We start from the raw sequence: 25,677 nt of genomic DNA on the forward strand, positions 1-25,677 counted from the left end.
CCCGAGAGAGCCGAGCCGGCTTCCACCTCAAGGCCTTTGCCTGGGCTATTATTTCTGGAAGGCTCTTCCCCCAGATAATTTGCATGGCTGCCTCCCTGACTTCCCTCTGCTCAAAATGTCACCTCAGAGAGGCTGTCCTGAACACCTGGCCTTCTCTAACCCCTTAAGGTTTCCTCTTTATATTTCTTCATTGTGCTTCCCACAGCCTGGTATGATATCGTATGTCCAATTATTGATTATATCTGCCTTCCCTTCTCAGATGCTGAGCTCCATGAGGGCAGGCCTCTTTTCTGTGTGTCCATGGGAGGAGTGGGGGGGCCTCAGAATTATAGGGTGCTGCTGGCATTTAGAGGGTGGGGCCAGGGACAGCCCCACAAGGAAGGCAGATTCTACATCCTGCACAACATGAGTGAAAATGTTTACAATGACCAGAGCCAAGAATCTAACTCCCTTTTATACATAAACACAAAGGACTGGTGGACACATAACATACACTGAAACTTCAGGGAATGCAACTACTGTGCAAAGTGGAGGGAATCTGTACCTTGTGTTGCTCAAAACTGTACCAAGAGCGCCTCACCGTTTCCGACCCTGTCATGACCGCAATGTCCCAGCGCCAGTCTGCAGAGCTGTCACGTTCCCAGCGAGTGACCACGTCACAAATATCATTACCTTTTATTTCTTTATACTTTTAATTAGATGCGGAGGTGGGTATATTAGCCACAAATTTCACTTCAGGAGCATAAAAGGATCAATACAGAGTATCACGAAGAGGCAGCTTTGGGTCTGACTGGGTGGGGAACCTTGACCTAGAACCAGCCCGTGGAAGACTGGTTGGGAGCCAGGCCCCAGCCCTTACAGCCATGTGACCACACATACATGCTTCACCTGAGCCTCACTTCCCTCCTCGTTAGATGGAAGTCCCACTACGACCCGTACAGGGTGACTGGGAGAGCTGAAGATGAAGGGCACATAGCACTTAGCCAACCAAGTACCAGGTGCCAGGAGGGCACTCAATATCCATAACTCTTATGGTTCATTCTGCAAATTTCACTGGGGCCTCTTCCCAGCGGCTGTCCCAGGGGCTGAGAGGCATTCAGAGGACTGGGCAGGTCTAAGGAGGCCATGAGCGGGTCACCTTCTTCCCTCCATCTAAGACCTAGCCAGCCCCTGAACCCTTCGGTGGGAAGGCCCCAGTGTCAGGAACAGACCCCCAGCTTGGCCACTGAGGAAGGGAGCAGAGCTGGGTTTTGCATTGGGCCCTGAATATTCCAGCCCCCCTGACAACCCTCCCAGAGGCTCTGGGTCCCTCAGCCCCCTGACCTCCCACCAAGACCTGTCTTAACTTCTTTCATTAAAAAAGACCTGTCTTGGGGCACCTGGGTGACTCAGTCGTTAGGCGTCTGCTTTCGGCTCAGGTCATGATCCCAGGGTCCTGGGATTGAGCCCCGCATCGGGCTCCCTGTTCAGCGGGGAGGCTGCTCCTCCGTCTCCCTCTGCTGCTTCCCCTGCTTGTGCTCTCTCTCTCTCTGTCAAATAAACAAAAGTATTTTTAAAAAATAAAAAAATAAAAATTTAGAGCTGTCTTTCCTGAGTTTCATCTTAGGATCACTCTCTGTGCCTCCCAAGGTGACAAATCTCTAGTCCCACAAGCTGACAGGAGAGCAGAGAGGCAGCCAACCAGTGGGCAGGTGGACGGGCAGCAGGTCAGTCACAGGCCGGCAGACAGGGAGGAAATCAGCAGGTGGAGAGATGGGATGCAAGCCAGGCAGGCGAGTGATGGGTATGCCGAGATCCCAGCCAGCACGACCGGAAAGCAGGTAGCTGGGAATGCCTACAGACTGGCTGGCGGGCAGAGCGGGCAGAGCGAGGCAGGCAGGAAAGCAGATCGGCAGGTGGGCAGGAGGGCCTGGTGGCCGTGGGGCCCGCCCACCTGGGCCAGAGGCACAGCCCCCAGGGCTTCCAGGAGTAGCCCTCAGCCTCTTTGGAACCCTCCAGGGCAGGGCTACTCCTCCTCCCACCCAGCCTAGCTTGGCCGCAGGCATCCCCCTAGGCGAAGGCAACAGTCTGGTGTGTCCCTGTCTCTGAAGGGACCAGTAAGCATCTCAACCCCCCACTCTGCTCAGCAGGGCTGAGTCACATCTGACTCTCTCCTGACACACACGTCACCCACCAAGGCACGGACACCTGTGTCAGCAGGTTAGCAATACCCAGAGGTCCGCATAGCACGGCAACAGCTCGACACAAACCGATCCCAAACCTTGCATGCTCTCACGAATGCAGAGGCGTGCGCGTGGCCCCTCAGGAAGGCCCAGGTGGGCGCCATACCGCCCGAGGCACAACATCCTCAAGACCCAAGGTGGGTCAGAGCACGGCAGCAGCATGGGTGGAAGGCATTCAGTGAATCCATGCGCCCACGGAAACCCACTGATACCACAGCCAGTGGTTAGATTCCGGCCTCCCGTTCAGCCTCATCCCACCCGGCTCTGACTCCTCCCCCACGATCTCCCGACTCCTCCCCCAGGAGACCCCTCAAGGTTGCACAGCCCGAGCTCGGGCTTCAGCGGCTTCTCGTCCCTCCCGGCTCCAAGGCCGATCTCACCCACTCCCGGGGAGTTCCATCCACCTTCTGTGTCCAGGGCTCCCAAACCCATGTCCAGCCCAGACTCCTCCCGGGGTCCCCCGCCTGACACCTCCCCCGGGGTATCTAATGCACATCTCAAAGGAAAGTCCGACCCCCCAGACCTGCACCCCACATACGCTTCCCTCAGGGGCTCGGGCCCAGCGTCCAGCGGCGGCCCTGCGTCCTCCCCTCACAGCCACAGGCAAGGCCGGAGTCGCTGACCCCGCCTCACCTGCTCCGCGGCACTTCCGGGACCAAGGCCTGGGCGCGGCCCGCGCGGCCCCGGCCCTCCCCGCTCCCGCCCCGCCGCCGCCTGCTACCGCCAGTCCCCACCGGGGTCTCTCCAAAGTGCGTCAGGAACCAGGACGCCACCCCCCGGCCCCCCAGCCTCTCAGGGCTCCCCACCGCACGGACAGTAACGTCGGAGCTCCCCCGCGGGCCCCCCCACGCCCCTCCCCTGCACCCGGGAGAGAGGCGCCCCACGGCAGGATGCGGTGTCACCTCCCGCGCCCCCTTGAGAGCGGCCTGCAAGTGTGCTCCATCCCCGTCTGCGTCTCAGCAGCGCCGACGCTACCTTCTTCACCGCCTGCCTCTCGGCCCTGGAGTCGGCTCCACGAGGGCAGAGGCCTGTGTCTGTCCTGTTTCCCGCCGGAGCCCCCATTCCCGGGAGGTAGCATTTGGGGACCGGCCGCCGTAGGGATTCACGCGCAGCGGTGGCCGCCCGCACACAAATGCTCGAGCAGATACCACATGAAAGTAGACACGCAAATATACAGAAAGAGGCAGAAATGCCTCCACGCGCGCTCCCAAAACAGACTCAACAGTCACAGGGACACCCAGGTCCTTCCCAACCCCGTGGGAACTGGTCTGTCCTTTCTCCATCTCCATCTGCCCTCTGCTTGAACCCAGTCTCAGGACTGGAAGTGGGGGGTCTCCAGCCTGGACACACAGAGGGGGTCACTGGCCCACAGGCCTCAGGCCGCGCCTTCAGTTATGTCTGCAATTTCCTCTCCCCCTTCCTTCCCTCCTCCTCTCTGAGGCTCCCGCCAAGAAGGCCTCCCCCTCACCCAAGCCCCAGCGCAGGAAGGGGGGCCCAGAAAGGGGGGGGGCTGAAAGTCTGAGCAGGAAGATCACCCAGGCCGCACACATGGATCACAGAACGCGTTGCCCGTCCAAGCCGAGCCCAAGTGGCAACGGATGCGCGCGCACCGGCAGGTTTGGCCAGCGGCAAACGCGCCTCTGCGGCAGGCTCCGCGCGGGGCACCGGGGCGGCGGCAGCTCCAGGCTGGGCTCTGCAAGGCTGGCCTGCTCCCGCTCTAAGCTCCGGTCGGACATTCATTAACCCTGTGTGACAGGAGCTCTCCGAGCCCGAGCCCTGGGAGGAGGGGAGGAGAGCCCCTCTGTCGTAAACTGACATCTGGGGCAGGACTGAAGAAGAGGGGCAGTCTTCCCTGGGTGAGGGGGCCTCCTGGGAGGAAGAGCAAGGTGTAGAGAAGGGGTTAAGAGCCCCGGGCTCTAGGGGCAAAGAGCAGTGGGTTCAAATCCTGCCCGTTTTGTCAAATTATTCAAACTCCGTGACTCAGTTTACTTATCTGTCAAGTGGCGACAATGGTACTCACTTTATAGAGTGGTTAGAATTAAATGAAAGAATATTACAAAGGGCGGGCGCGCGCACACACACACACACACACACAGACCGCCTGGCACCTAGGCAGAACTTCATCCTTATTATTATTTTTGTTATTAGTAGCTTGGGGGCGGGACCCTGCCACCGGCCTCCCCAGCGGTTTCCTGTGGGAGAGCAGACGGCCCCGCCGGCCTCGCTCCCCCCTCCTCCCAGTCGCTCGCTCCTCTCCCCTTCCTCTCCCGGCCCTTTTCCTCCCCGCCCCCCCGCCCCGCCCCGCCCCGCCCCTCCTCTTTCCTCGGAGGAAACTTTTCCGCCGGCTGGTCCATCGGCCCGTGTCCGGCCCGCGCTGCCGCGGCCTGGGAGCCGAGCGGGGCAGGCGGGGCAGCCGGGACCGGACGGGGCGGGAGCGGCCGGGTCCCGGGTGTATGCGGCCGCCGGACGCGCCGGGGCCGGCAGCGGGGAAGCGGGGCGCCGACGGTGAGTGAGCCCGGGCCTCCGGGCCGGTGGGTCCCGGCGGGGCGGGCAGGATGGCAGAGGGAGGTGGCTTCCCCTCCCCGGAGCCCGCCCTGGGAGTGGGTAAGGCACTCGCCTCTCGCTCCTCCATCCCACTACCGGGACGCCGAAACCGGGCGTCATTTGGGGACCCCACAAGGAGGCGGAGCCTCCTACGGCCCACTTCCCTGACCCCTCAAGTTGGAGGGACGTCTGCGCCCAGGGAAAGGATCCCCCCAGGGCAGGGCCCAGGTCTGTAACAAAGTTAGGGAGCTGCTCTCTCCAGGGCGGACGCTGGGGCTGCGCTTCCAGCGAGGGGAGCTACCCGGAGGAAGCGGGGTCAGGATCAGCTCTGGGCTGGGGAGTGGGATCTGACCTTGCTGACCTCGCAGGCTGACAGGGGGGCTGTCCCTCCGCCCCCAGAGCAGCATGGATGCCCCACGGAGGGACATGGAGTTGCTGAGCAACAGCCTGGCGGCCTACGCACACATCCGCGGTGAGGGTGGGCCCCGGGGGGGGGGGCATGGGCCCCACTCCACCCCTTCCCTCCCCACCTCCCTGCCCCATCCTCCCAGTCCCTCACTGCCCGATGGCGGCTACCTAATGTCTTTCAAATGAGTACTGTCCTTGTCCCCCCAAAACTTAGAACCTGGCGTCCTTCCGAAATGGAATAACTCCCACCCGCCAAGGAGCCAGGGCTCCTCCATGACTTCTGCCCTCTGACCCCCAGCTAACCCCGAGAGCTTTGGCCTCTACTTCGTGCTGGGAGTCTGCTTTGGCCTGCTGCTGACGCTGTGTCTACTAGTCATCAGTATCTCCTGCGCGCCCCGCCCGCGGTCCCGGGCCCCTGCGCCGCGCCGGGACCCCCGCAGCAGCAGCCTGGAGCCCGAGGACGACGAGGACGACGAGGAGGACACGGTGACCCGGCTGGGCCCAGACGACACGCTGCCGGGCCCAGAGCTGAGCGCCGAGCCAGACGGGCCGCTGAGCGTCAACGTCTTCACGTCGGCAGAGGAGCTGGAGCGGGCGCAGCGCCTGGAGGAGCGGGAACGGATCCTGAGGGAGATTTGGCGCACCGGGCAGCCGGACCTGCTGGGCACCGGCACGCTGGGCCCCAGCCCCACGGCCACAGGCACCCTGGGTCGCATGCACTATTACTGACCGGCCCCTTTCCGCTGCAAAGAGCTCTGCGTACTGGACATGCGCAGGAACTCACAGCTGCCCCAGGCGTTGGGACTGCCCCTGCCCACGGTGCTATGGAGGCCCCGCCCCCACGGCTCCCCCAGTGCTATTGGGCCTGGATCCCCCCTTCTGGGATCCCCAGTCCTGCCAGAAAGCCCGTGGGGGACAGGACACAGGGTCCCCAGCCCCTTTCGTGGGATCGGTTAAGAGATGACCAATGAAAACTGCATTCTCAGTGACTCAGTCTCCCTCTGTTACTTTTGTCCCGTGTCCTCCAGGCTTCTGCCGTGCAGGGGGCCCCAGATTGGGACCCCACTCGACTCTTTTACCAGGCTGACCACCTCCATCAACCCACCCAACACCTCAGCATACATGCTTGCATTCAGTTCACAGACTGAAAAAACACTCCACCGCCTCACAGCCTCACGCACAGAACAAGTTATCACTCGCATTCCTTCCTCACAAATGCATTCCTTCCCGTCGAAGGCCTGGGCGCACTTTGCCCCTGTTCTTCAAATGCTCTGGGATCCTGCATCATTGCAATCTCACACACACACACACACACACACACACACGAGGCCCCGGGACATTGCAATCACACACACAGACACACACACTGCAATCACACACACACACACACACACACACACACCCCAGGCCCCGGGACATTGCAATCACACACACACACACACACACACACACACCCCAGGCCCCGGGACCCTGCCCTTGACGCTAAGGCACTATTACCCCGTGTTAACCGTGTGTGCCGGAGCGGGGCTATGGAGTTCGTGTCTGAGAAGAGCTGAGTTCCAGCGAGCCCTTCCGAGCGGACCGTGGGGCCAGCTGGGAGGGGCCCCGGCTCGAGAGCAGGCCCGCCCACCTCTGGCGCACAGCTGGATTCCGGAATCCGGGCCCGCGGGCAGAGCCCGACCCCGCCTGGGCCCCTCCTGCCGGCCATTTCTCCAGCACCCGGCAGACGTCCGAAGGAGACACCCCCACCCGCCCCCGCCATCCGGTGGATAAAAATAGCCGCGCGCAGGCCTTGGGAACGGTAATGGGAGCCACATGTTGGCCAGATGTGCCCGGGAGAGACCGCCGGGAATGCGGAGGGCCCGGAGCGCCCGGCCGGCCCCGCCCCCGCCCCGCAGGCCCCGCCCCCGCACGGACCAGGCAGGCGCGGGCGAGCGCGTACGCGGCAGTTTACTTTCTTGCGTTTCTCAAAGTCGTGTGCTAGGACGTGGGAGGCCGGAGCCTGACTTGCCCCCAGGTCCCGCCGTGGTCCCTTCCGGGCCCACCCTCAGTGCGTCTGTGTCTGCGTCTGCGCGTGGATGGAGCCCCGGGTCCGGGACTCCTGAGTCCCCTGCTTCATCTGCACCTAGTCGGGAGAGGGCGTTCAGGACAGGCCGTCAGGGGAGGGCCAGCCTCCAGCCCCCTGGGCTCCGCACCCCACCCACCTCCAGCAACTGGCGCTTCTCCTTCTCGCTCTTCAGCTCCTCCCAGATGTCGGTCAGCTTCCTCCTGCGGACGGGAGGCCGAGGGGGAGGGGTGGGCTGGGCAGACTTAGAGCCCCCGGCCCCCTCCCTGCCCACGCCCCTTCCCCTCCCCACTTACTCCAGCTGCACCCCCATCCGCTCCAGCGACCTCCTCAAAGACTCCATCTCGTCCTGTAGCCTCATTATATCGCTTCTGTCACTTTTGCTGTCCGTGAGATTTTGCGAGACCAGGGAAAGTAGGGTGGGAGTCTCTTGGGGGTCTGGAGTCGACTTGATAGAATGAGGATTCTTTTGAGCAGGGGCTACCTCTTTGGGGGACACCTGCTCTTTGGGGAGTGCGGCCTCTTCCGGGGTACCCTCATGCTTCCCAGGTGCCTCCTCAAGGAGAGTTGTAGCCTTCTCAAGGGCAAGCATGGACCCTGGCTTGGACTTAGACTCAGACTGGAATGGGGAGCTGTCCCTCTGATGGAGAGGGTCTGTTGTCATGCAGAGATCGGGCTCCTCTGCCATGTGGACCTCTTGGGATTGAGCCTCACTGGCGACAGGAGACTTGAACTTCAGCAGGGCTTGCTCCGGAGAGAAGTGATGGAACTGAGTGTTGTCTCTACTGGAGGCCTCTTCAGAGGGCACCTGCTCAGGGGTCAAGACCTTTTCTAGGGTGGGCGCCTCATCCCCAGGAGAGACCATCTTTGGGCCAAGGACTTCATCCTCTGGTGGGACTTCTGGGGCAGGGGCCTCATCCACAGAAATGAGGCTGTCTGGGCTGGGAGCCTTGTCTAGAGTCAGGCCCTCTTGTGGGGTGGGGATCTTTGGGGCTGAGGCCTTGAACTCTAGAGTCAGGGCCTCCTCGGAGATGGTGACCTTATCTGGAGTCAGGGTTTCCTCTGGAGTGGGGGCCTTATCCGGAGACAGAGTCTTCTCTGGGCTGGGGGTCTTGTCCAGAGTGGGGGTTTTATTCACAGGAGAGGCCTTTGCTAGGCTGCTCCGCTCTTCCTCCTGTGGTGATGGGGGTGAGGTCTCAGCCGAGGGATGGGGACCTTGACAGTTTGAGTCAGGCTCCCCTTGGCCTGAGATCCTTCACCCTTCACAACCATAGCCCTGGGAACCAGACTCTGCCCAGTGGTCCCGGTGTCTCAGGGCCTCTTACCTGACTGGTTGCAGAGCGCTGCCGGGAAGCCTGGGTTTTTGATCCCTTTCTACCAGGGTGGCCTGGACCCCTGCTGAGGAAGCTGCCGCTGGAGCCTATGAGAGCAGAACCTCAGGGGTCCAAGCTCCTCTGACCCCGAGTCTCTCCCCATCTTTGTCCTTTAGCACAACCACCCTATCCCTGTCCCTCATTCCTACCCCACTGTGGGAGGCAACGAGACCTACCCGAGTCTCGGGAGGGGCGCTTCTGACTGTCTCCGCCGCTGGGCGTCCAAGAAGGCCTGGAACATATTCCCATCAGACCAGGAGGTGGGGTCAGGGAACAGCATTTCCTTTGTACCCTCCTCCTTCCCCCACCCCCACCCTGCTCCTTACTTGGTTTTGTTGGGCCCAGTAGGGGCTGTCACCAGCTTCCTGACTGTAGGGAGAGCCGATTTGGGCATCATCTTTTTTGGTTCCTTAATAGGAGCTGGGAGGGGAGAAGGGAGTGTGGCACCCATTCACTCCCTTATTCATCCATCTAACAGTTGCTGGCCCTGTCCTCTGCACGGGGGACTAGGGACAGGAGATGAACATTTGACTCTGCCTCTTTGGAACTCTGGGGAAGCCGACCACCCTCATGCCACGTGGGCATGGGAACTGTGGGAGCAACCCAAAGGGACACATAGCAGGAGACAGTTGTCAGGGAAGGCTTTGGAGGGGACATGGCTTCATATCCTGCCAGTTTTTTTATCCATACTTTTCTTTTTTTTTTAAAGTAATCTCTGTGCCCAACATGTGTCTCAAACTCACAACCCCGAGACCAAGAGTTGCGCGCTCCAGGGACTGAGCCAGCCAGGCGCTTCTATCCCTACTTTTCTATCCATACTTTTCTATGACCTGTCCCCTGCTCAGTGCCAGGGCTGCCTCCCTGGTTCAGATTTCATCTTTTTCCTAGACCACAGCAATAACCTTCCCCAATCCAACCCACCCTCCCTGGAACTTCTTGGTCTTCTCTATCCTCCTTCACTCCCTAAGAGATCTCACCCAGTTTTATGGGGTTAATTAGCGCCAATAAGCCAACGACTCCCATATTTTCATCTCTAGCCCCTGAACTCCAGGTTCCTATCCAACTGTCCTGTTTCCACCTGGGGAGCTAACTGGCATCACACACTTAACATATCCAAATCTGAGCCCTCACTTCCCATCCCCCAAATCTGCCTCTTTCCAGTGTTCCCCACCTCACCCACTTACCCGCTCGCCCAGATGACAAAATGAGTCATCCTTGACCTCTTTCATTCCCTTATGCTGCACATCCAAGCCAGCAGTAAATCCTGATTGCTCCACCTTCAAAACAGGTCCTGAATGCAACCGCTCCTCACCAGCCCTGCCACTAAGCACTCTAGACCGAGGCACCCCCACCTTCACCTGGACAGGGCAGCAGCCTCCGAGCGGGGCTCTGGCCACACTCCCCCTGCCCACGGCTTGTTCCCACAGCAGTCAGAGTGAGCTCGGGTTCCGCCGGGGCCGCAGACATAAGCCAAAGTAGGGTATGTCACGTGTGAGAGAGTTATTAGGTGTTACCGAGGAAGAACAAGCAGGGGAATGTCAATTTTAAATGGGGCGGTCAGAGACGGCGCGCTGAGAAGGTGACACCAGAGTGAACAGTCACAAGCGGTGACCTTTCTATTTGTGGACACACGAGCAGCCCCGGCCTAGGCACGCACACGTCCTGGTTAGTCACACATGTGGTGTCAGACGCGGCCAGCACACGAACCCCCCGGCCGTATGCACAGCGCGCCAGAGCACGGACCCTGTAGCCCGACGCCAGGCTCTGACATCCTGCTCCACTCTGTGCCAGCCATGTGAGGACCCGGCTGTGTCACCTCACCGCCCTGTGCCCTGGGGCTCGACAGTATACACCTGGTGGGGTTACTGCGAGGTCTGAGGGGACTTCACTCACGTGAGGCGCTCAGAAGAGGATGGGACATAGAGTCAAAGCTCAGAAAATGTTCACTTTGACTTCAGCTTCTCGTACTTTAGCTGATTAGGTGCTCGGTAGGGCCCTCCCACGAGAGAGCAATTCTGTCCTCCGGAGGATACAATTTTGAGGCACTGCGGGGCCTCAGAGAAGTGGGGGAGGTCCACAAAAAAGGGAGGAACTGAGGCCAGAAGGGCAGTAGGAGGGCCAACTACTGTGGCTCCGGAGCCTGGGCCTGTGATGAGGAGCCGATACCCAGGGTGCGCCCCCTCAGTCCCCCACGGGCCCAAGCGTGGTAGCCATGCGGCGGTGCCAGCCCTACACACCCCCTTCTTCTAGAGGGCTCTGGTGGTCTCTGGTGGTTGGTGCCCTTTGGCTCCAGGCGGAAGTAGAAGCAAGTCCTCTCTGGAAGAAGTCTTCCCCTCCCGAGGCGGGAACTCCCTCAGGTTGGGATCAAGTCCTGAGCTCACACACAAAGATCACAAAACACACGAGACGGCAGGCCACTGAGAATGGGAGTCGGCAGACACGACGCACAGCAGGTCCTGGAATTGCCAGAGAACACAGCTGTGCTCCAGGGCATGCAACAAAAGAACCATCGGGAATAAGCAGGCAGATCTGGGGGGGTGGGGGAGGAAAACTGAGCGACTAGAGATGAAAAATAGCATTCTTGAAATAAATCAAATGCAATATAGGTTAAATAGCAGGTAAAACACAGCCAAAAAGCCAGAAAGAGAATTACTAAGCTGGAAGCACAGCGAGGCAAGGAGCAGAACATTTGAAAGCACTGGTAAAAAGAATGGATAATGAAAGGGGGTTTGGCTACGGCTGAATGACGCGGTAGACAAATCCTCACCTCGCAAGGCAACTAGAAAGCTGGACAAGGGCGCCTGGGTGGCTCAGCTGGTTAAGCGACTGCCTTCGCTCAGGTCATGATCCTGGAGTCCCGGGATCAAGTCCCGCATCGGGCTCCCTGCTCAGCAGGGAGTCTGCTTCTCCTTCTGACCCTCCCCCCTCTCATGCTCTCTCTCTATCTCATTCTCTCTCTCAAATAAATAAATAAAATCTTTAAAAAAAAAAAAAAGAAAGCTGGACAAAACCACCATTTCTGTGCTCTGGAAGTTGACCAAAGGCATAAGATAACCTGAGAAGTGTTTACGCTTGATGGCCTCCTTGGCCGCGCCTGCCCCCATCCCTGCCCCTGCTCCCGCCAGCCTGGTCTATGCAGACGCTCTGCTCTGCAGCGTAGGGCCGGCTGCAAGGATTGGCAGCTTCACTGCCACGGTGGAAGGGAGGTCACTCAATTTAGGGTGTAGCCTTGGACTTGGCACTGGTTTCATAGATAGGACACCAAAAGCACAAGCAACCAAAGAGAAAATAGAGACATGAGACTTCCTTCAGATGTAAAACTTTTGTGCATTAAATAGGACACCAGTAAGAAAATGAAAAGACAACAGGATGGGAGAAAATATTTGCAGTCTACGTCCGATAAGGGACTTTTCTCAAGATATATAAAGAACTCTAGAAGTCAATAGTTAAAAGTCAAATAACCCAATTAAAAAATAGGCAAAGGACCCAAACAGACATTTCACTGAAAGATACACAAATTGGCAATAAACCTATGAAAAGATGCTCAACATTTAAGTGGGTAGAAAAAGGTGGAGCAGAACCATAATGAGATACCACCCCACACTGACTAGGGTGCTTATAATAAAAAAGAGAGTAACAAATGCTGGTGAGGATATGGAAAAAGTAGAACCATCATGCATTGCTGGTGAAAACCGTGTGACAGTTCTTCCCAAAGCTACTACAGAGCAATCATAGCACCCAGAAATCCCTTTCCTACGCATACACCCAAGAGAAATGGAAACATGCCAACACAAAAACTTGCACACAAATGCTCATACCCCAAAAAGTAAAAACAACCCAATGTCCACCAGCAAACAGGCGGATAAAATGTTGTACATTCCCACGATGGAATATTGGGCAACAAAAAGGAACGAAGTACAACATATACTAGAGAATGGATGAACCTTGAAAACAAAAGGTACAACAGAAAGGTTTTTCTCTGGGTCATGAGATGGAGCCCCACATGGGGCTCCATGCTGGGCGTGGAGCCTGCTTGGGATTCTTTCTCTCCTTCTCCCTCTGCCCCTCCTTTCTCTCTCTCTCAATTAAAAAAAAAAAAAAAAAAATTTTTTTTTTAAAGTATTTGAATATATTAACAACTCTGATGAGACTGAACAAGAAAAAGAGAAGAAAAAATAATTATTAGAAATAAATAAAAGACTAAGTGCAGATACAGACTATGAGAGAATATTATGAATAACCTTACACAAATAATTAGAAAACATTGATGGAATGTATAATTACAAATATAATTCACTAGGGGCACATGGCTGGCTTAGTCAGTGGAACGCGAGACTCTTGATCTCGGGGTTGTGAGTTTGAGCCCCCCATTGGGCGTAGAGATTACTTTAAAAAATAAATAATTAAAAAAACAAAAATGAAAATAAAACTGATTCAAGAATTTTAGCCAGGTTCCTGGCTAGCCATTGTTATCCAGGGACCAGGAGACCAAAAGAACGCTGTCTGTGCAAGGCTCCTAAAATGCAAGATTTCCTCCCATCTCAGTTCCAAGGTGAAGAAGCCATTTGAACAGAAGTTGTAAGGGGGTCTTTGCAGATGTAATCAAGTTAAGAGGAGGTCACACTCTATCAGGGCCCTAAACCAGTGATTGGTGACCTTATTAAAGAAGAGGAAAATTTGGACACAGTGCAGACGACAATGTGAAGACAGGCAGAGAAGAGTGGCAGATACATCTATAAGCCAAGGATTGCCAGCAACTACCAGAAGCTAAGAGACAAGGAAAGATGCTTCCCCTAGACTCTTCACAGCAAACATGGCTATGCCAACATCTTGGTTTCGGATTTCTAGCCCCCAGAACTGTGAGAGATTAAATTTCTGTTGATTTAAGCCAAACAAAACAAAGAAGAAGAAAAAGAAAAAGAATTTCAGCCAAACCTTCCCATAACTATTAAAGAAATTAAAAAAAAAAAAAAAAAGGAAGAAGAAATTGAAGTCATTTAAAATCTTCCCATAATGGGGGAAAAAAAAAAAACAGGGCCAGATGGATTTACAGGCAAGTTTTATCAACTCTCAAGGAATGATGATTCCCCTTTTTTTTTTCCCCCAAGTAAACTCTACCCCCAGTGTGGGGCTTAAGCTCACAACTGAGATCAAGAGTCATATACTCTACAGACTGAAACAGCCATGTGCCCCCACAATGATTCCCATCTTTTTAAGATCTACCAGATAATTAAAAAACAAAATGTATACCCCTTAACTCATTTATGGGGCCAGTATAATATTCATAATCAGAGGAGGAGAGTAAAAATAAATGCAAAAATCTTAAGAAAAACTGGGAAAATATTCCAACGGTATATGAAAAGATAATAAAACCATGACCAATTTGAATTTATCCCAAGAATGCAAGGGTGGCTTAATATTAGCCAATTCTACAAATGTCAGAGAAATCATTTCAAAAGATTCATATAAACAATTTGAAAAAATTCAGCACACACTCTTGATAAAAATTCTAAAACTAGAAATAGAAAGGCCCTTTCTTAATCTGACAAAAAGAGTATCTAAGAAAAGATCTAGGGGCACCTGGGTGGCTCAGTCGGTTAAGTGTCTGCCTTCAGCTCAGGTCATGATCTCAGGTTCCTGGGATGGAGCCCTGCTCAGCAGGGAGTCTGCTTCTCCCTCTCTCCGCTCATGCTCTCTCTCTCTTTCTGTCTCTCTCAAATAAATAAATAAAATCTTTAAAAAAAAAAAAGATATAAGTAAGTCTCACTGTTAAAGGAGAAAAGCTGGAAACATTCCACTTAAAATCAGGAACATGGTAATGATGTTTAACATGACAACTTCTATCAACAGTGTGTTGAGCCCCTAGCCACTATAGTAAAATGAGAAAATAAAATGAAAAGACATAAAAAGTGGAAAAGATAGAGCAAAATTGTCATTAGTCACAGATGACATGACTGTCTTCATAGAAAACATATTAAGAAGCTAAAGACAGGGGCCCCTGGGTGGTGCAGTCGTTTAGGCTTGGGCCCCACACTGGGTTCCATGCTCAGCATGGAGACGGCCTGAGATTCTCTCTCCCTCTCCATCTGCTCCTCCCACTTGCGCTCTCTCTCTGAAATAAATAAATAAATCTTAAATAAAAAAGCGGGGAGGGCGCGCCTGACTAGCTCAGTTGGTTAAGCATCTGCCTTCGGCTCAGGTCATGATCCTGGAGTCCTGAGATCCCATGTTGGACTCCCTGCTCAGTGGGGAGTCTGCTTCTCCCTGTGCCCCTCACCCTGCTCATGTTCTCCCTTGCTTTCTCTCTCTCTCTCTCTCTCAAATAAATAACAATTTTTTTATTTTTTTATTTGTATTTTTATTTTTATTTTTATTTTTTTTAAGATTTTATTTATTTATTTGACAGAGAGAGACACAGTGAGAGAGGGAACACAAGCAGGGGGAGCGGGAGAGGGAGAAGCAGGCTCCCCGCTGAGCAGGGAGCCCGATGCGGGGCTCGATCCCAGGACCCTGGGATCATTGACCTGAGCCGAAGGCAGACGCTTAACAACTGAGCCACCCAGGCACCCCTATTTTTTTTTTTAATTTTTTTTTTTAATTTATTTATTTGAGAGAATGAGACAGAGAGAGAGAGCATGAGAGGGGGGAGGATCAGAGGGAGAAGCAGACTCCCTGCTAAGCAGGGAGTCTGATGCGGGACTCGATCCCAGGACTCTAGGATCATGACCTGAGCCGAAGGCAGTCGCTTAACCAACTGAGCCACCCAGGCGCCCCTAACAATTTTTTTAAAAAGTCTCTACAGATAAATTGTTATAAATAATCAGTTTTTAGCACCATGACCGGCTATAAAATCAATATACAAAAATCAATGCATTTCTATATTCCTGAAATAAACAGAAGGATATTTTAAAAATAAAATTTTAAATTTATTTATTTATTTTTAAGATTTTATTTTTAAGTAATCTTTACGTCCAACATGGGGCTCAAACTCACAACCCCAAGATCAAGAGTGGCACGTTCCACCAATGGAGCCTGCCAGGTGCCCCTATTTAATTTTTTAAAAGACACAACAAAAAAATCTGAGGTATCTAGAGATAAATCTTACAAAAGTTGTGTAAAACTCACAAGCAGAAAGTAATACATGGTGCTGGAGCAATTCATTGCCCATATGGAAAAAAGTATAATTGGGTCACTCATTAAAAATCAATGCCACAAAGATAAAGGCACTTAAAAACAAAAGGCAACACTTTAAAAGTTTTAAAGAAAATATAAATGACTTTTTCTGAACTTGGAGCAGGAAGGATGTCTTAGACAAGGAAAAACCTGCTAACCATGAAAGACTGATATGTCTACATTAGAATTAAGAACTCCCGTTCATCACAGAACACCATTACACAAAAAGAGATAAAAAGCCACAATGAGAAAAAATATTTGTAAGGCATACAACCTGCAAAGGATTGGTATTCAGTATATATAAAGAACTCCAACTAATTATAACTAACCAGGGAAATGCAAATGAAGTCACAATGAGATGCTATTTTGTACCTACTAGATTCACACACAAAAAAGTAAAATCTGATAAAACCAAGTGTTGAAGAGGATTTGGAATAACAGGATCTCATACACCAATGGTGGAATGTTAAAGTGTACAATCACTTGGAAAACCAAACTGACTTTATCTCATAAAAGTTGAACATTCACATACCCTACAATCTAGAATGCCACTCCTAGGATGATATCCTAGAGAAATGATGGTATCTGCACACCAGAACACAGGCAGAGAAATGTTCATGGCAGCAGTATTTGTTGTAACAAAAACTAGAAACAATGAAAATGGCTAACAACAGGAGGAAACCAGATACACACATAAACTGTGGTAAATTCCCTGCAAGGAATATTATATAGCAGAGAAAAATTAATGAACTTACATCTAGATATGACATAGATTAATCTTAGAAATATAATGTTGATTGGAAACAGCAAGTTCCAGAAGACTATAAACATGATACCATTCTTATCAAGCTCAAAAACAAGCAAAAATCAGTCGATACATTATTTAGGCACATACATAGGTAAACAAATTTAAAAACTCAAGGGAATTATAAAAACAAAAATCAGAATACTGGTTATCTTTTTGGGGGAGAGGAGGGAGCAGAATGGGAAGGAAAAGGAGCACATACATTAGCAATACTCTAGTTCTTGGTTTGGTGACAGATCATGAATGTTCACAGGTCTCCATTACTAAGTTTTAAAGCACATTATGTACAGTTTTGGCATGTGTGAAATATTACATTAAAAGATAAGTAAAACATCCCCACGGAACTATTCATTGACACATTTATATGACATGCAAACACACAACACAGTCTCAAAGACAGACACATTGATCAATTGTACTTTGTACATTGTACAGACACATTGTACTTCCTTACAAAATGAAACAAATCTAAACACTTGATAGCCATATTCTCAGAACACACAAAGAAATATGAACACACACAAACAAACACATTCCTACACAATGACCCACATATATACCTACCAGGTCCTTAACCCACAGAGCGATAGCTCCTAAGGGACTATAATACTGCACCACTGGGGAGCTGTGGGTGTTTATGGCAGCTAAACTGGTGGGGCCCCAGAGAGCAAAATCCCACCCCCACCCTTCCCCCCAACCCAAATCCCAGGTTTCCCGGGCACCCACCTGATTCCCGAGACACCATTTTCCGTGGGGTCAGCTTCTTGATCTGTGAAGAAGACAGTTATCAGAATCTGAAGAGTCTCTACATTTCTAGATCCACCGCCATTTAGGGGTAGCCTAAATGTCCACTGAGCACCACCACCCCCAACTTTGTCCAGAGCAGCCTGCCTGCCCCCCACCCCCAACCTGAATGCCTGGCTCCATACTCACTGGGGGTGGAGGGAGCACAAAGTTGTCGGGGAAAACTCCTCTTCTGCCTTGAGACTCTCCTTCCCACCAGCCCTTATCCTCTGTGGTCTAGGAGAACAAGATACCATGGGGAGGTGAGCCAGATCCCCAAGCTCCTTCCTTTCCGGGTCCCATGGCTTCTCAACGTGCCCTTTCTGATTACCTCCCCTGCCCTGTGCTTTCATACCTTCCTCAGTACTTTCACCTCGTCCCCCCTCCGCAGCGCCAACTCATCCGGGGCCTCAGGCTGGTAGTCGAACAGGACCCTGTAGATCTCAGGGCGAGAGACTGTAGCGGGGGTCAGTCCATCAAAGCCAACTCCTCTCCCCAGGTCAGGCGCTCCCTCCCCCATCAGCTTCGTTGAGTGTCCCCCTTCCCCAAGTCAGCTAGGCTCGTAGGAGGGGGTTCTGAGGAATCCTTTGGCTGGGTGCTCACCTGTCCGCAGGTAGTCTGGAGGGCTGTCATAGGTCAGACTGCTCAGCTAGTGGGGGGAAGGGGGAGGGAGGAACAAGCTGAGTCTCCACCCCTCCAAGAGGAACTCACCACGTCTGTGCCCACCCCACGCAATTTACCTTGGGAGGCCGCTGGGTACCAGGGCTGACTGAAGGCATGTCTGGGTTCCGGAGGCCTGGTGGGGACAGTGAAGTTAGGGGTTGTGCTAATTCAGTTTAGATCATGGGAGAGGTCAAAGAGGTCACAGGGTCAGGATGTGTGGATCACAGGCTCAGGCCACTGGGTGGGTCACTGGAAATTGCAGAGTCTGGTCACAGGGGTTCATGGGGTCACAGAGTGCAGGTCTCACTTGGGGGCCCACTGTCCAGCAACTCCACAAAGTTGGATGGGAAGGCTCCCAGCTGCCCGTTCTTCTTCCCCAGCCACCAGCCGTCCTCAATCTGGGGAGGAGGAGGACGCAAGGCCATCTGGTTCTGCCCCAAGGGTCTCTCAAGAATTCTTCCACCCATGTTTCTGCCCGGATTCTGCCCGATGCCCCCTCCTCCCTTGCTCCCTCACTTTCCCATTTCTGCGCCCCTCACCAGCCCCAACGCCCACACCCTCCCTTCACACATCCGTCACCCACGGACTTGCTCCGGCATCTCCGCCCAAAGCCTATCACTTCGTCCCCTCACCTCCTTTATCACTTCCACAATCTCCCCAGCTTGCAGCTTCAGCTCGTCCGCCTGCTCCGGACTGTAGTTGAAGTTCACCTTGCACCATCTTTGGGGGCCCCGAGATTTGGCGGGGCGACCTGGGGTTAGACGAGAGAGAGAAAGGCCGCTGGAGCCGCGCGCCCCAGTCCACTGAGCTGGGAGAGGGATGGGCCGGGAGCGCCCCAGCAGGAGCTCCAGGCCACGCCCCAAGGCGGAGCATTGTACCCAAGAACCAATCACAAACCGCGAGTGCCCGCGCGGCCCCGCCCAGAGCCGCGCCGGTCACGGCCTGCCTGGGGTGGCCGGAGCCGCGCAAACTCCGCGCGCGCGCCCACCCGGCCAGGCGCTCACCTCGGCGGCGCGCACAGCGCGGGCTCGGCGCCTCCCCGGCGCCGCGCAGAGACTCCGGGATCTTCTGGAAATGAACGCAAGGAGATTTGCGGGGGGGGGGGCGGAGGGGCGGCTCTCAGCTTCTGGGGGCACGCATTGAGACCCTCCTCCACCCGACCTGCGGCCCGGTCTTACCTGCACCAAGCGCTCGGGAAAGAGACCACAACGACCCCCCAGCTCTCCGCGCAGCCAGCCCCGTGAGGGCCCCTCGCACACCTGCCGGACCACGCACCCGGGCGCCAGACTCAGCTCACCCTCCTTCTGCGCGCGGTACCCGGCCAGGACCAGCACCTCTGCGGGCGGAGGACGGGACGGGGGCGCAGCTCAGAAGGGACCGGTCCGGGCACACTGGCTTAGGCGCGAGTCCCTGGCTCCGCGTAAAGGACAGCGGGAGAGCGGGGTGGTGGTGTAGGCTTCTGTTGCCTTTTCCGTCACCCCAAACCCTCTGCACATACCCATAGCTTCCGGGTCTCGCTCCAGAGCCGGTCTGGGAGTATAGTGCTGTCCCGCAGGCAGCCGAGTACTGGGCCCGGGTAGGGTGGGACGAGCTGCGAGGTTGTGAAGCAAAGGAGGCGGAGACGCTAGCGGATAGGTCGGCCCCAGGTGCTGGGAGTGGGTGTGGGAGAGGGGGTGGCCCGGCTCAGCAGGTTTGGCCCCCAATCCTGGGATGAAGACTCCAGGGTCTCTGGCCAGTGCTGGGGCCACAGCTCCCCCACATGCTCTTCCTGGCCTAGTCACTTAAATTCCAGTCTAGCCGCCTCTCCTTCTCGCAGCCTTAGGCCCTGAGGTTCCCACCCATCGTTGGCACAAAGCCTTTCCTGGTCTATCTTCTCCCCGCTGGCAAGCTTGAAGCTACGGGAGAAGAGGTGGGAGAGGCGCATACCAGGGTGGGGCCCCCAGCAGGCAGCGACTGCTCTGAGGCAGGCCCTGGGTGGAGGGGGCGGCTGCTCTTGGGCGCACACAGCTACTGCTGTGCTCTGCTTTTCCTGCAAGGCACCATCTCCCTATAACCCCACCCCAGGTCACAGGAGGAGTGCAGAGACCCCTGCTTCCGGTCACGGGGCTGTTTGGTTTCATAAAACACATCCAGATTCTCCTTGGGAAAGGGCAAGAAAAAAGGAACTTTAGGAGCTTCCAAGGCTCCTGCTCACAGCCAAGGCCAGAGCCGGCAAGGCCTTAAGTTTAGGGCCCATCTGGTGCCAGCCCCCCCCTGGCTGGGCTCTCTGGTAATCTTTCTGCTCAGTGGTGAACACAGAAAGCTGAGCCTGTTATCCACGACACTTGACCTCTGCCCCACCACTTTGGAAGCCAAAGTCCTTGCCCATAAAACCACAGTGAAAGCATCTGGTTCTCTTAGGGTGTCCAGGGTACAGGATGAAGTAAAACCATCAGGGTGGCAATGAGTTATTAGCCAGCAAAGGGTGGCCCAGTCTCCTCCCAAACAATTGAGCATGGCACTGATGAGGATGGGACTAAGCAACAGCCTCGGTGACAGCCGAGAGACAGTTTTGTCTTTCAGGTTTCTTGAAGCTGCTACAGTACATACCTCCCCCCCCAAACACACACACACACACACACACACGCACGCACGCACACACAACTAAGGGTGACAATGACCAGAGTCCATTTACATCTGCCTTCTTCATTTATTTTTTTATTTGCAGGAGGAGTTGAAACAAATTTTAAGGGTGTTTTCATTTTTTTCCCCCTAAACATGAATCATTCAAGTAAAACCAACTTAACTATAGAAATGTAGCAAAGTAAGGGGAAAGAAGCACAACAACCCAAGAGGCAAAGGTTGGGGGGGGGGGGGGGGAGAAGAGGTGGGTGCAGTCCGCATATAACATATGCATAAATGCCATATGATTCACCTGCTCAGGACCGCCTCCCCAGAAGGCAAGCACAAGGACCCATTTTAAGAGGATGTTTTCCCCCCAAACATCCAAGAATGTTTCAACTTAAAGCTTAAGGTTAAAAAAAAAAAACGAAAAGAAAAAACAAACCCCCACAAACCACCCAGCCATAACCACCTTCCTTAATCGATCATAGGAGTTTCTTTTCATTTTATAAAAAGATTAATAAAAAATATTGAAAAAATTATTTTCTCATCTTATATTTGTAAAGATAATAGAATTCAGAAGTTTCTTAGAAAACAGACCAGAAACTGCCATCCAGTTTCCACCCCTGTTGCTGAGAGGATCAGCAGGACTACAAAGTTTGGGATACTGGAGCTGCTGGTGGAGAATGGGATGCCCAGCCCAGAAGAAATCAGAAAGTATTGGGGTGGGGGGGCATGTGGGGTGTGGTCAGCAGCCACGGGATACATGGCTGTGCAGAAAAGGGGAACACAAGGTGGTCAGAAAGGCCTTGAACTCCTCCTCGACATACAAAACCGATTTTTACAAAGATCCAAGCAGTTTGGTCCCAAACTGAGGTGAACACTTCAATGTTTATTCACATGCTTTGTTTTCTCTTTGAAGAATCAAAGTTACCCAAATTAAATCTTTCTGCTATTATTACTACATATGCCTAAAAAAAAAAAAAAAAAGGAAGAAGGGCTTTTAAAATCAGGATAAGGGAGAAGAGATTGAAAATCATCAAATTAGTCCTCTTAGCTCCAAATGAAAGTAAGAACAAAACTGTTGGTTTCTAATAGGGAACAAAGCAAAATCCAAGTATCGCTCTCCCCTCCCTACCCCAGCCCCCACCCCACACACCAACAACAAATGAGAAACACAGCTAAAGCCCAATGTGTTGTGTTCTGCTCAAGAGCCGGGCCTGACCCCAGGCTCCTCGGCCGGCCGCCTCTGTCCAGTGGGACGCAGCGCCAGGGATGCTTTCGGCTGTAGTAGGATTCTGTGCGGCTGGCTGGTGGGGGGTAGGGGTGGGATTTTTGCAATCTTGAGGCTCCTCTGTTTTGCTCCTCACCAGCCATCTTCCCAGCGCCCTCTCTCCCCTGGGCAGGGACTCCCATCAGAGTGGCCCCTACTCAGTTGTGGGCTGTAAATTGTCCTTCTCTTCTCGGTTCTCTGTCCCACTCTCGTCGTCTTCAATCTCCCCTTCCTCCCCACTAAACTTGTCGTGGGCCCATTTGGGGCTGGTGCTGGACTTCCGGAACATGAACCGGCCTCGACCCCGGGGGAAGGCTCCTCGGCCCCGGCCCCGGCTCACCCACTTCTCACTGCCTTCACCTTCACGGTCATCATGCTGAGAGAAAAGAAAACTGCCATCAATCCCAGAGTGAACAAGAGTAGCCAAAGCCCTCTTTTCATCCAAATGTGACTTTCTCAAACCAGCCTTTTGCCCCACCCCACCTTCTGTTCCTTTTCTGTCCTCCTCCCAATCCCCCCTACTCCAAAAATGCTACTGATTCAGATCCAAGAGAATATTCCATTGGGTGCCTTAGGAATTCTGAGGCAGTAGCCTGGGCATTACAATGATGATGAAACCTTCACTGAGCCCTGAAAGACCTTCACCTGCATTATCTCATTTAATCCTGACATCTACCCTCTATCATCATCTTCACCCTCCACTCTGCATCCCAATCCTGCTCTGATGATCACACGAGAGAGAAGGGCTCCAATGAGAGACTGAGTGAGAATGCACTTTGAAAACTAGAAGTTGTTGTTACCTCATCAGCACCATGGCTTCAAAAACTCTAAACCATCCCAAGTAGGACCTCAGGCTCCGGGGATCAACTCAGCGAGAGGGCCAGCTGCTTCCTGCCAGGGCTGCTCGTTCAACAGCCTAAACGCAGGAGGCCAACAATGCTCCGAACTTCAGGTGGCAGATGGGGACAGGGAGAAGGACTCAGATGGCCTTTACCTTCCCCCCGTAGCAGTGCCACTCCAGCACCTATCCTGGGCCCTGCCAACTTTTCCCTAAGATGCAGGTGCAAGGGCCCCCCAGGAAGGCTCAGAGCAGCTCCCAGCTGCCCCAGAAAAGCGAAGGTGGCTGTGCAGTCGTCTACAAAACCCGAGTCCCAGCCGTGCAGCTCACGGTACAGACCCGTGCCAGCCCTTCTTGGGGGTGATGGAGTCTCAGTTTCAAGTTTACCTTGGTTACAACACCCAGAGTCCCATCTGCTTGGACCTGAGGAGCCCCAACGTGAGGGAGGGAGGGAGGGAGACCCAGAAAGTGCCTGCTACCTAGGAGTGACCAACAGCTCAGACGAGAGAAGCCCCAGTGACATTTCATTCTGGAGACAGAGCCCCTCCCTCAAAGAGATCCTCAGCTGTCTTTTCTATCTTGCACTAGGGAGTGACAGAGTGAACTGTGGGCTCAGGGGAGGGCCATGACTCCATCCCTGGATGAAGGCTGGACGGCGGCCAAGGGGGGATTAGCAATCAGACAAGCTCACAGACTCAAAAGGCCAGAGCAACCTTTCTCGCGCATCCTGGATTCATACAGCTCTGCGGCCAGGATACTGCCTCGCAGGAGAACACTCCTCTGGCCAGCACCACGCGGACCCACAAGTACACAGCCCCCCAGCACAGTCCGCCTGCACACACGTTTAATCACAGCTCGGGACAGACCAATGAAGCGTCGGTATCAGCCACGCTGTGTGCCAGAGGCGCTCTGGCCCTTCCTGGTTATCCCAGACACATACCAGGTAATACTTCTTGCTTTTGGGCGTGTACTCGGGGTCCCACTCCTCCTCCCGGTTTCTCTTTTGAAAATCGTTGTTGCTGTTGTTGTTGTTGTTACCAGAGTAGGAGCCTCTGCCCCAGCCTCTCCCTCTGGCTCGAAATTGCTGTGGCATAAATGGGGAAAAGGAACAAAGGACTGAGTCAGGAGTGGAGAAAAACCACTCCCTGCCTTCGGCTCAAATACTTCTCTGGCTCAGAACAGACAGCGGTCCTCAGTCAATCTGCTGGTCACCTGGGTTCTAGCCGTTCCCTCTCCGCTCCGGTCTGCAGCCCAGGCAGAGGGCCACAGGGCACAGGGCCCTCCCTACAGACGCAGCAGCCGTCAAGCCAAGGGGGGAAATTCGGAGGTCAGAAGCCCGAGAGGCTTTCTAGGTAAGTGATTATGAACAGAAAAATAACTAAAACCAGAAAGCTTGGGGAAGAGGGGTACAGATTCTGGGATGTAGAGCCTGGATTACTTGCAGCAAGGGCAACAAAACTAGTAATCTGGTAATCACATTAACTAGAGTTGGGAGGAGCAGGGAGAGGGGGCAGGATCTTACGAAGGTCCCTCGAGCTCTGCCGCCTCTTTCACTTGGACCCACGAAGTCTTTGGTCCCTAGTCTTGACTTGTCAAAGCCCGTGGTGCTCTCTTCCCTCTCCTCCGTCTCTTCAGTGTACTCTTCCGCTTTATAGGAGTGGGATGACTGGGAGGAAGAGGAGGAGGACCTGGACCGGTCTCGTGCTCTCCGGTGCTTCCTATGAAAACAGAAAAGCCAGGGATTTAAATCACTCGGCCCTAGCGGACAGCCCTTGGCTGGGACCTCACTGGTAAGGTGCACAGGACAATCAGGAACGTATCTGTGGTAAGAAGACACTGAAGACGAGTAACCTCAAAACTCGCCCCCACCTTACCCACCCAGGGTACCCAGAGAGCTTCCTCTCAATTCTGTGAATCATGTTCAGTGACACATCTATGTCTTAGCCTGTGATAAACATGGGACATGCATAGCAAGAGGAAGAGAACATGGCCCCGTATAATACACATGCACGAACTACAAAGGCAGAAGGAAGCGAACACTGTATTGGGAGCCATGATGTACTGGGTACTGGGACAGAGGCTTTATATAATACCATTTGTTTTATGCTTTACGTTACTTTTATTTCCCACAGGAAGAACATGATCTGCCTAATGAGCCTGTTCTAAAGACTGAACCAACAACATGCTTAAACACTTTACAGTGACAGAGCAAGCATGCAGTAAATAGCAACCCTGATTATTCAGTAGTATTTCCCCATTTTATAGACAGAGGAGATTCAGGGTGACAGAGCTGGGAAGAACCTGGGTTCAAACCTAGCTCTAATTATACCACTACTCCACATAGCACCTCTCACTGAGCTCAAACAGGGTGAGTTATTAAGCACAGGATCTAGCAAAACTCTTCCCAGAGTGATTTCCCGCCCTTCCCTTCATCTGAGAGAAATTACAGACTAGAGCAAATGAGCTTACTACAATGAGTCACTGTCTATCTACCAGATGTGGGTGCTGGCCCAGCCATGTGCGAATGGAGCTTACTGGCGGCCTGTAAGGTGGTAGAAAGGCCAGGCTCCCAGGAGTAGAGGACGACTTACGGGGAGAAGCCGGCCAAGTGCCAGGAACCTCTCGCTGTCCGCCTCCATTATGCAAAGTATCCTGCCCCCTCTCCCACCACATTCCCTGACATTTAAGAAGCTCAAGAACTTAAATATTTAAATCCTAGCGGCTCTTTCTAGCATTTACTCCATAAACAGTAAAAGTCTAAGTTACTGTCACAGGATTTTTATAACTCAGATGTGTAACTCTTGACTCCTTTAAGTCAGTGCGCTATTTCAAAAGGTTTTAAAAAATAAGGCCCCAGATTTGAGTCCCAGCACCACCTTTTATTACTTGTGTGACCTTGGGTGAGTTGTCCTTCAGTCCTATGAGAAAC

The 25,677-nt window shown here is 53.5% G+C and overlaps 3 protein-coding genes across 12 annotated transcripts in view; 1 reads left to right on the forward strand and 2 right to left on the reverse strand.

Moving 5' to 3' along the window:
- Positions 1 to 673: 673 nt before the first annotated feature.
- Positions 674 to 19,872, reverse strand: SH3D21 (SH3 domain containing 21). Of its 6 annotated transcripts, none has more exons than XM_078073406.1 (17): positions 19,535 to 19,691; positions 19,215 to 19,372; positions 19,041 to 19,104; positions 18,669 to 18,787; positions 18,344 to 18,434; positions 18,114 to 18,169; positions 17,977 to 18,022; positions 17,729 to 17,829; positions 17,524 to 17,610; positions 17,317 to 17,359; positions 8,939 to 9,032; positions 8,789 to 8,844; positions 8,565 to 8,659; positions 7,536 to 8,413; positions 7,379 to 7,442; positions 7,220 to 7,299; positions 674 to 1,529 (listed from the first exon to the last, which is right to left on the reverse strand). In XM_078073406.1, exons 1-16 carry the CDS (start codon positions 19,536 to 19,538, stop codon positions 7,222 to 7,224), a joined length of 2,034 nt encoding a protein of 677 aa, XP_077929532.1. In that variant the 5' UTR covers positions 19,539 to 19,691; the 3' UTR covers positions 674 to 1,529; positions 7,220 to 7,221. The 6 variants fall into 6 exon arrangements, with proteins under 6 accessions (XP_077929532.1, XP_035963995.1, XP_035963992.1 ...); XM_036108102.2 differs by lacking the exon at positions 674 to 1,529 and having other exon boundaries at positions 7,104 to 7,299; positions 7,536 to 8,047; positions 8,279 to 8,413; positions 19,535 to 19,872; XM_036108099.2 differs by lacking the exon at positions 674 to 1,529 and having other exon boundaries at positions 7,104 to 7,299.
- On the forward strand, positions 3,693 to 6,163 carry EVA1B (eva-1 homolog B). 4 transcript variants are annotated; one of them, XR_013448272.1, is made up of 3 exons: positions 3,693 to 4,727; positions 5,135 to 5,238; positions 5,389 to 5,523. XR_013448272.1 is itself a non-coding variant. In XM_036108116.2 (3 exons), the coding sequence occupies exons 2-3, from the start codon at positions 5,172 to 5,174 to the stop codon at positions 5,901 to 5,903; spliced, it is 498 nt and encodes a 165-aa protein (XP_035964009.1). In that variant the 5' UTR covers positions 3,721 to 4,727; positions 5,166 to 5,171; the 3' UTR covers positions 5,904 to 6,163. The 4 variants fall into 4 exon arrangements, 3 of the variants coding, with proteins under 3 accessions (XP_035964009.1, XP_077929538.1, XP_035964007.1); XM_036108116.2 differs by having other exon boundaries at positions 3,721 to 4,727; positions 5,166 to 5,238; positions 5,473 to 6,163; XM_078073412.1 differs by having other exon boundaries at positions 4,046 to 4,727; positions 5,171 to 5,238; positions 5,473 to 6,163.
- Positions 19,873 to 20,705: 833 nt separating the features above from the next.
- THRAP3 (thyroid hormone receptor associated protein 3) overlaps positions 20,706 to 25,677 on the reverse strand; it is a 74,999-nt gene continuing 70,027 nt past the window's right edge. For both annotated transcript variants that reach the window (XM_036108085.2, XM_036108087.2), the window contains exons 10-12: positions 24,271 to 24,466; positions 23,689 to 23,832; positions 20,706 to 22,286 (exon numbers count right to left, since the gene is read on the reverse strand). In XM_036108085.2, coding sequence (XP_035963978.1) covers positions 22,065 to 22,286; positions 23,689 to 23,832; positions 24,271 to 24,466 — 562 coding nt within the window. In that variant the 3' untranslated portion in view covers positions 20,706 to 22,064. The remainder of the gene's footprint in view (positions 22,287 to 23,688; positions 23,833 to 24,270; positions 24,467 to 25,677) is intronic.

Source organism: Halichoerus grypus, chromosome 5 (genome assembly GCF_964656455.1).
Source record: "Halichoerus grypus chromosome 5, mHalGry1.hap1.1, whole genome shotgun sequence".
Taxonomy (NCBI): domain Eukaryota; kingdom Metazoa; phylum Chordata; class Mammalia; order Carnivora; family Phocidae; genus Halichoerus; species Halichoerus grypus.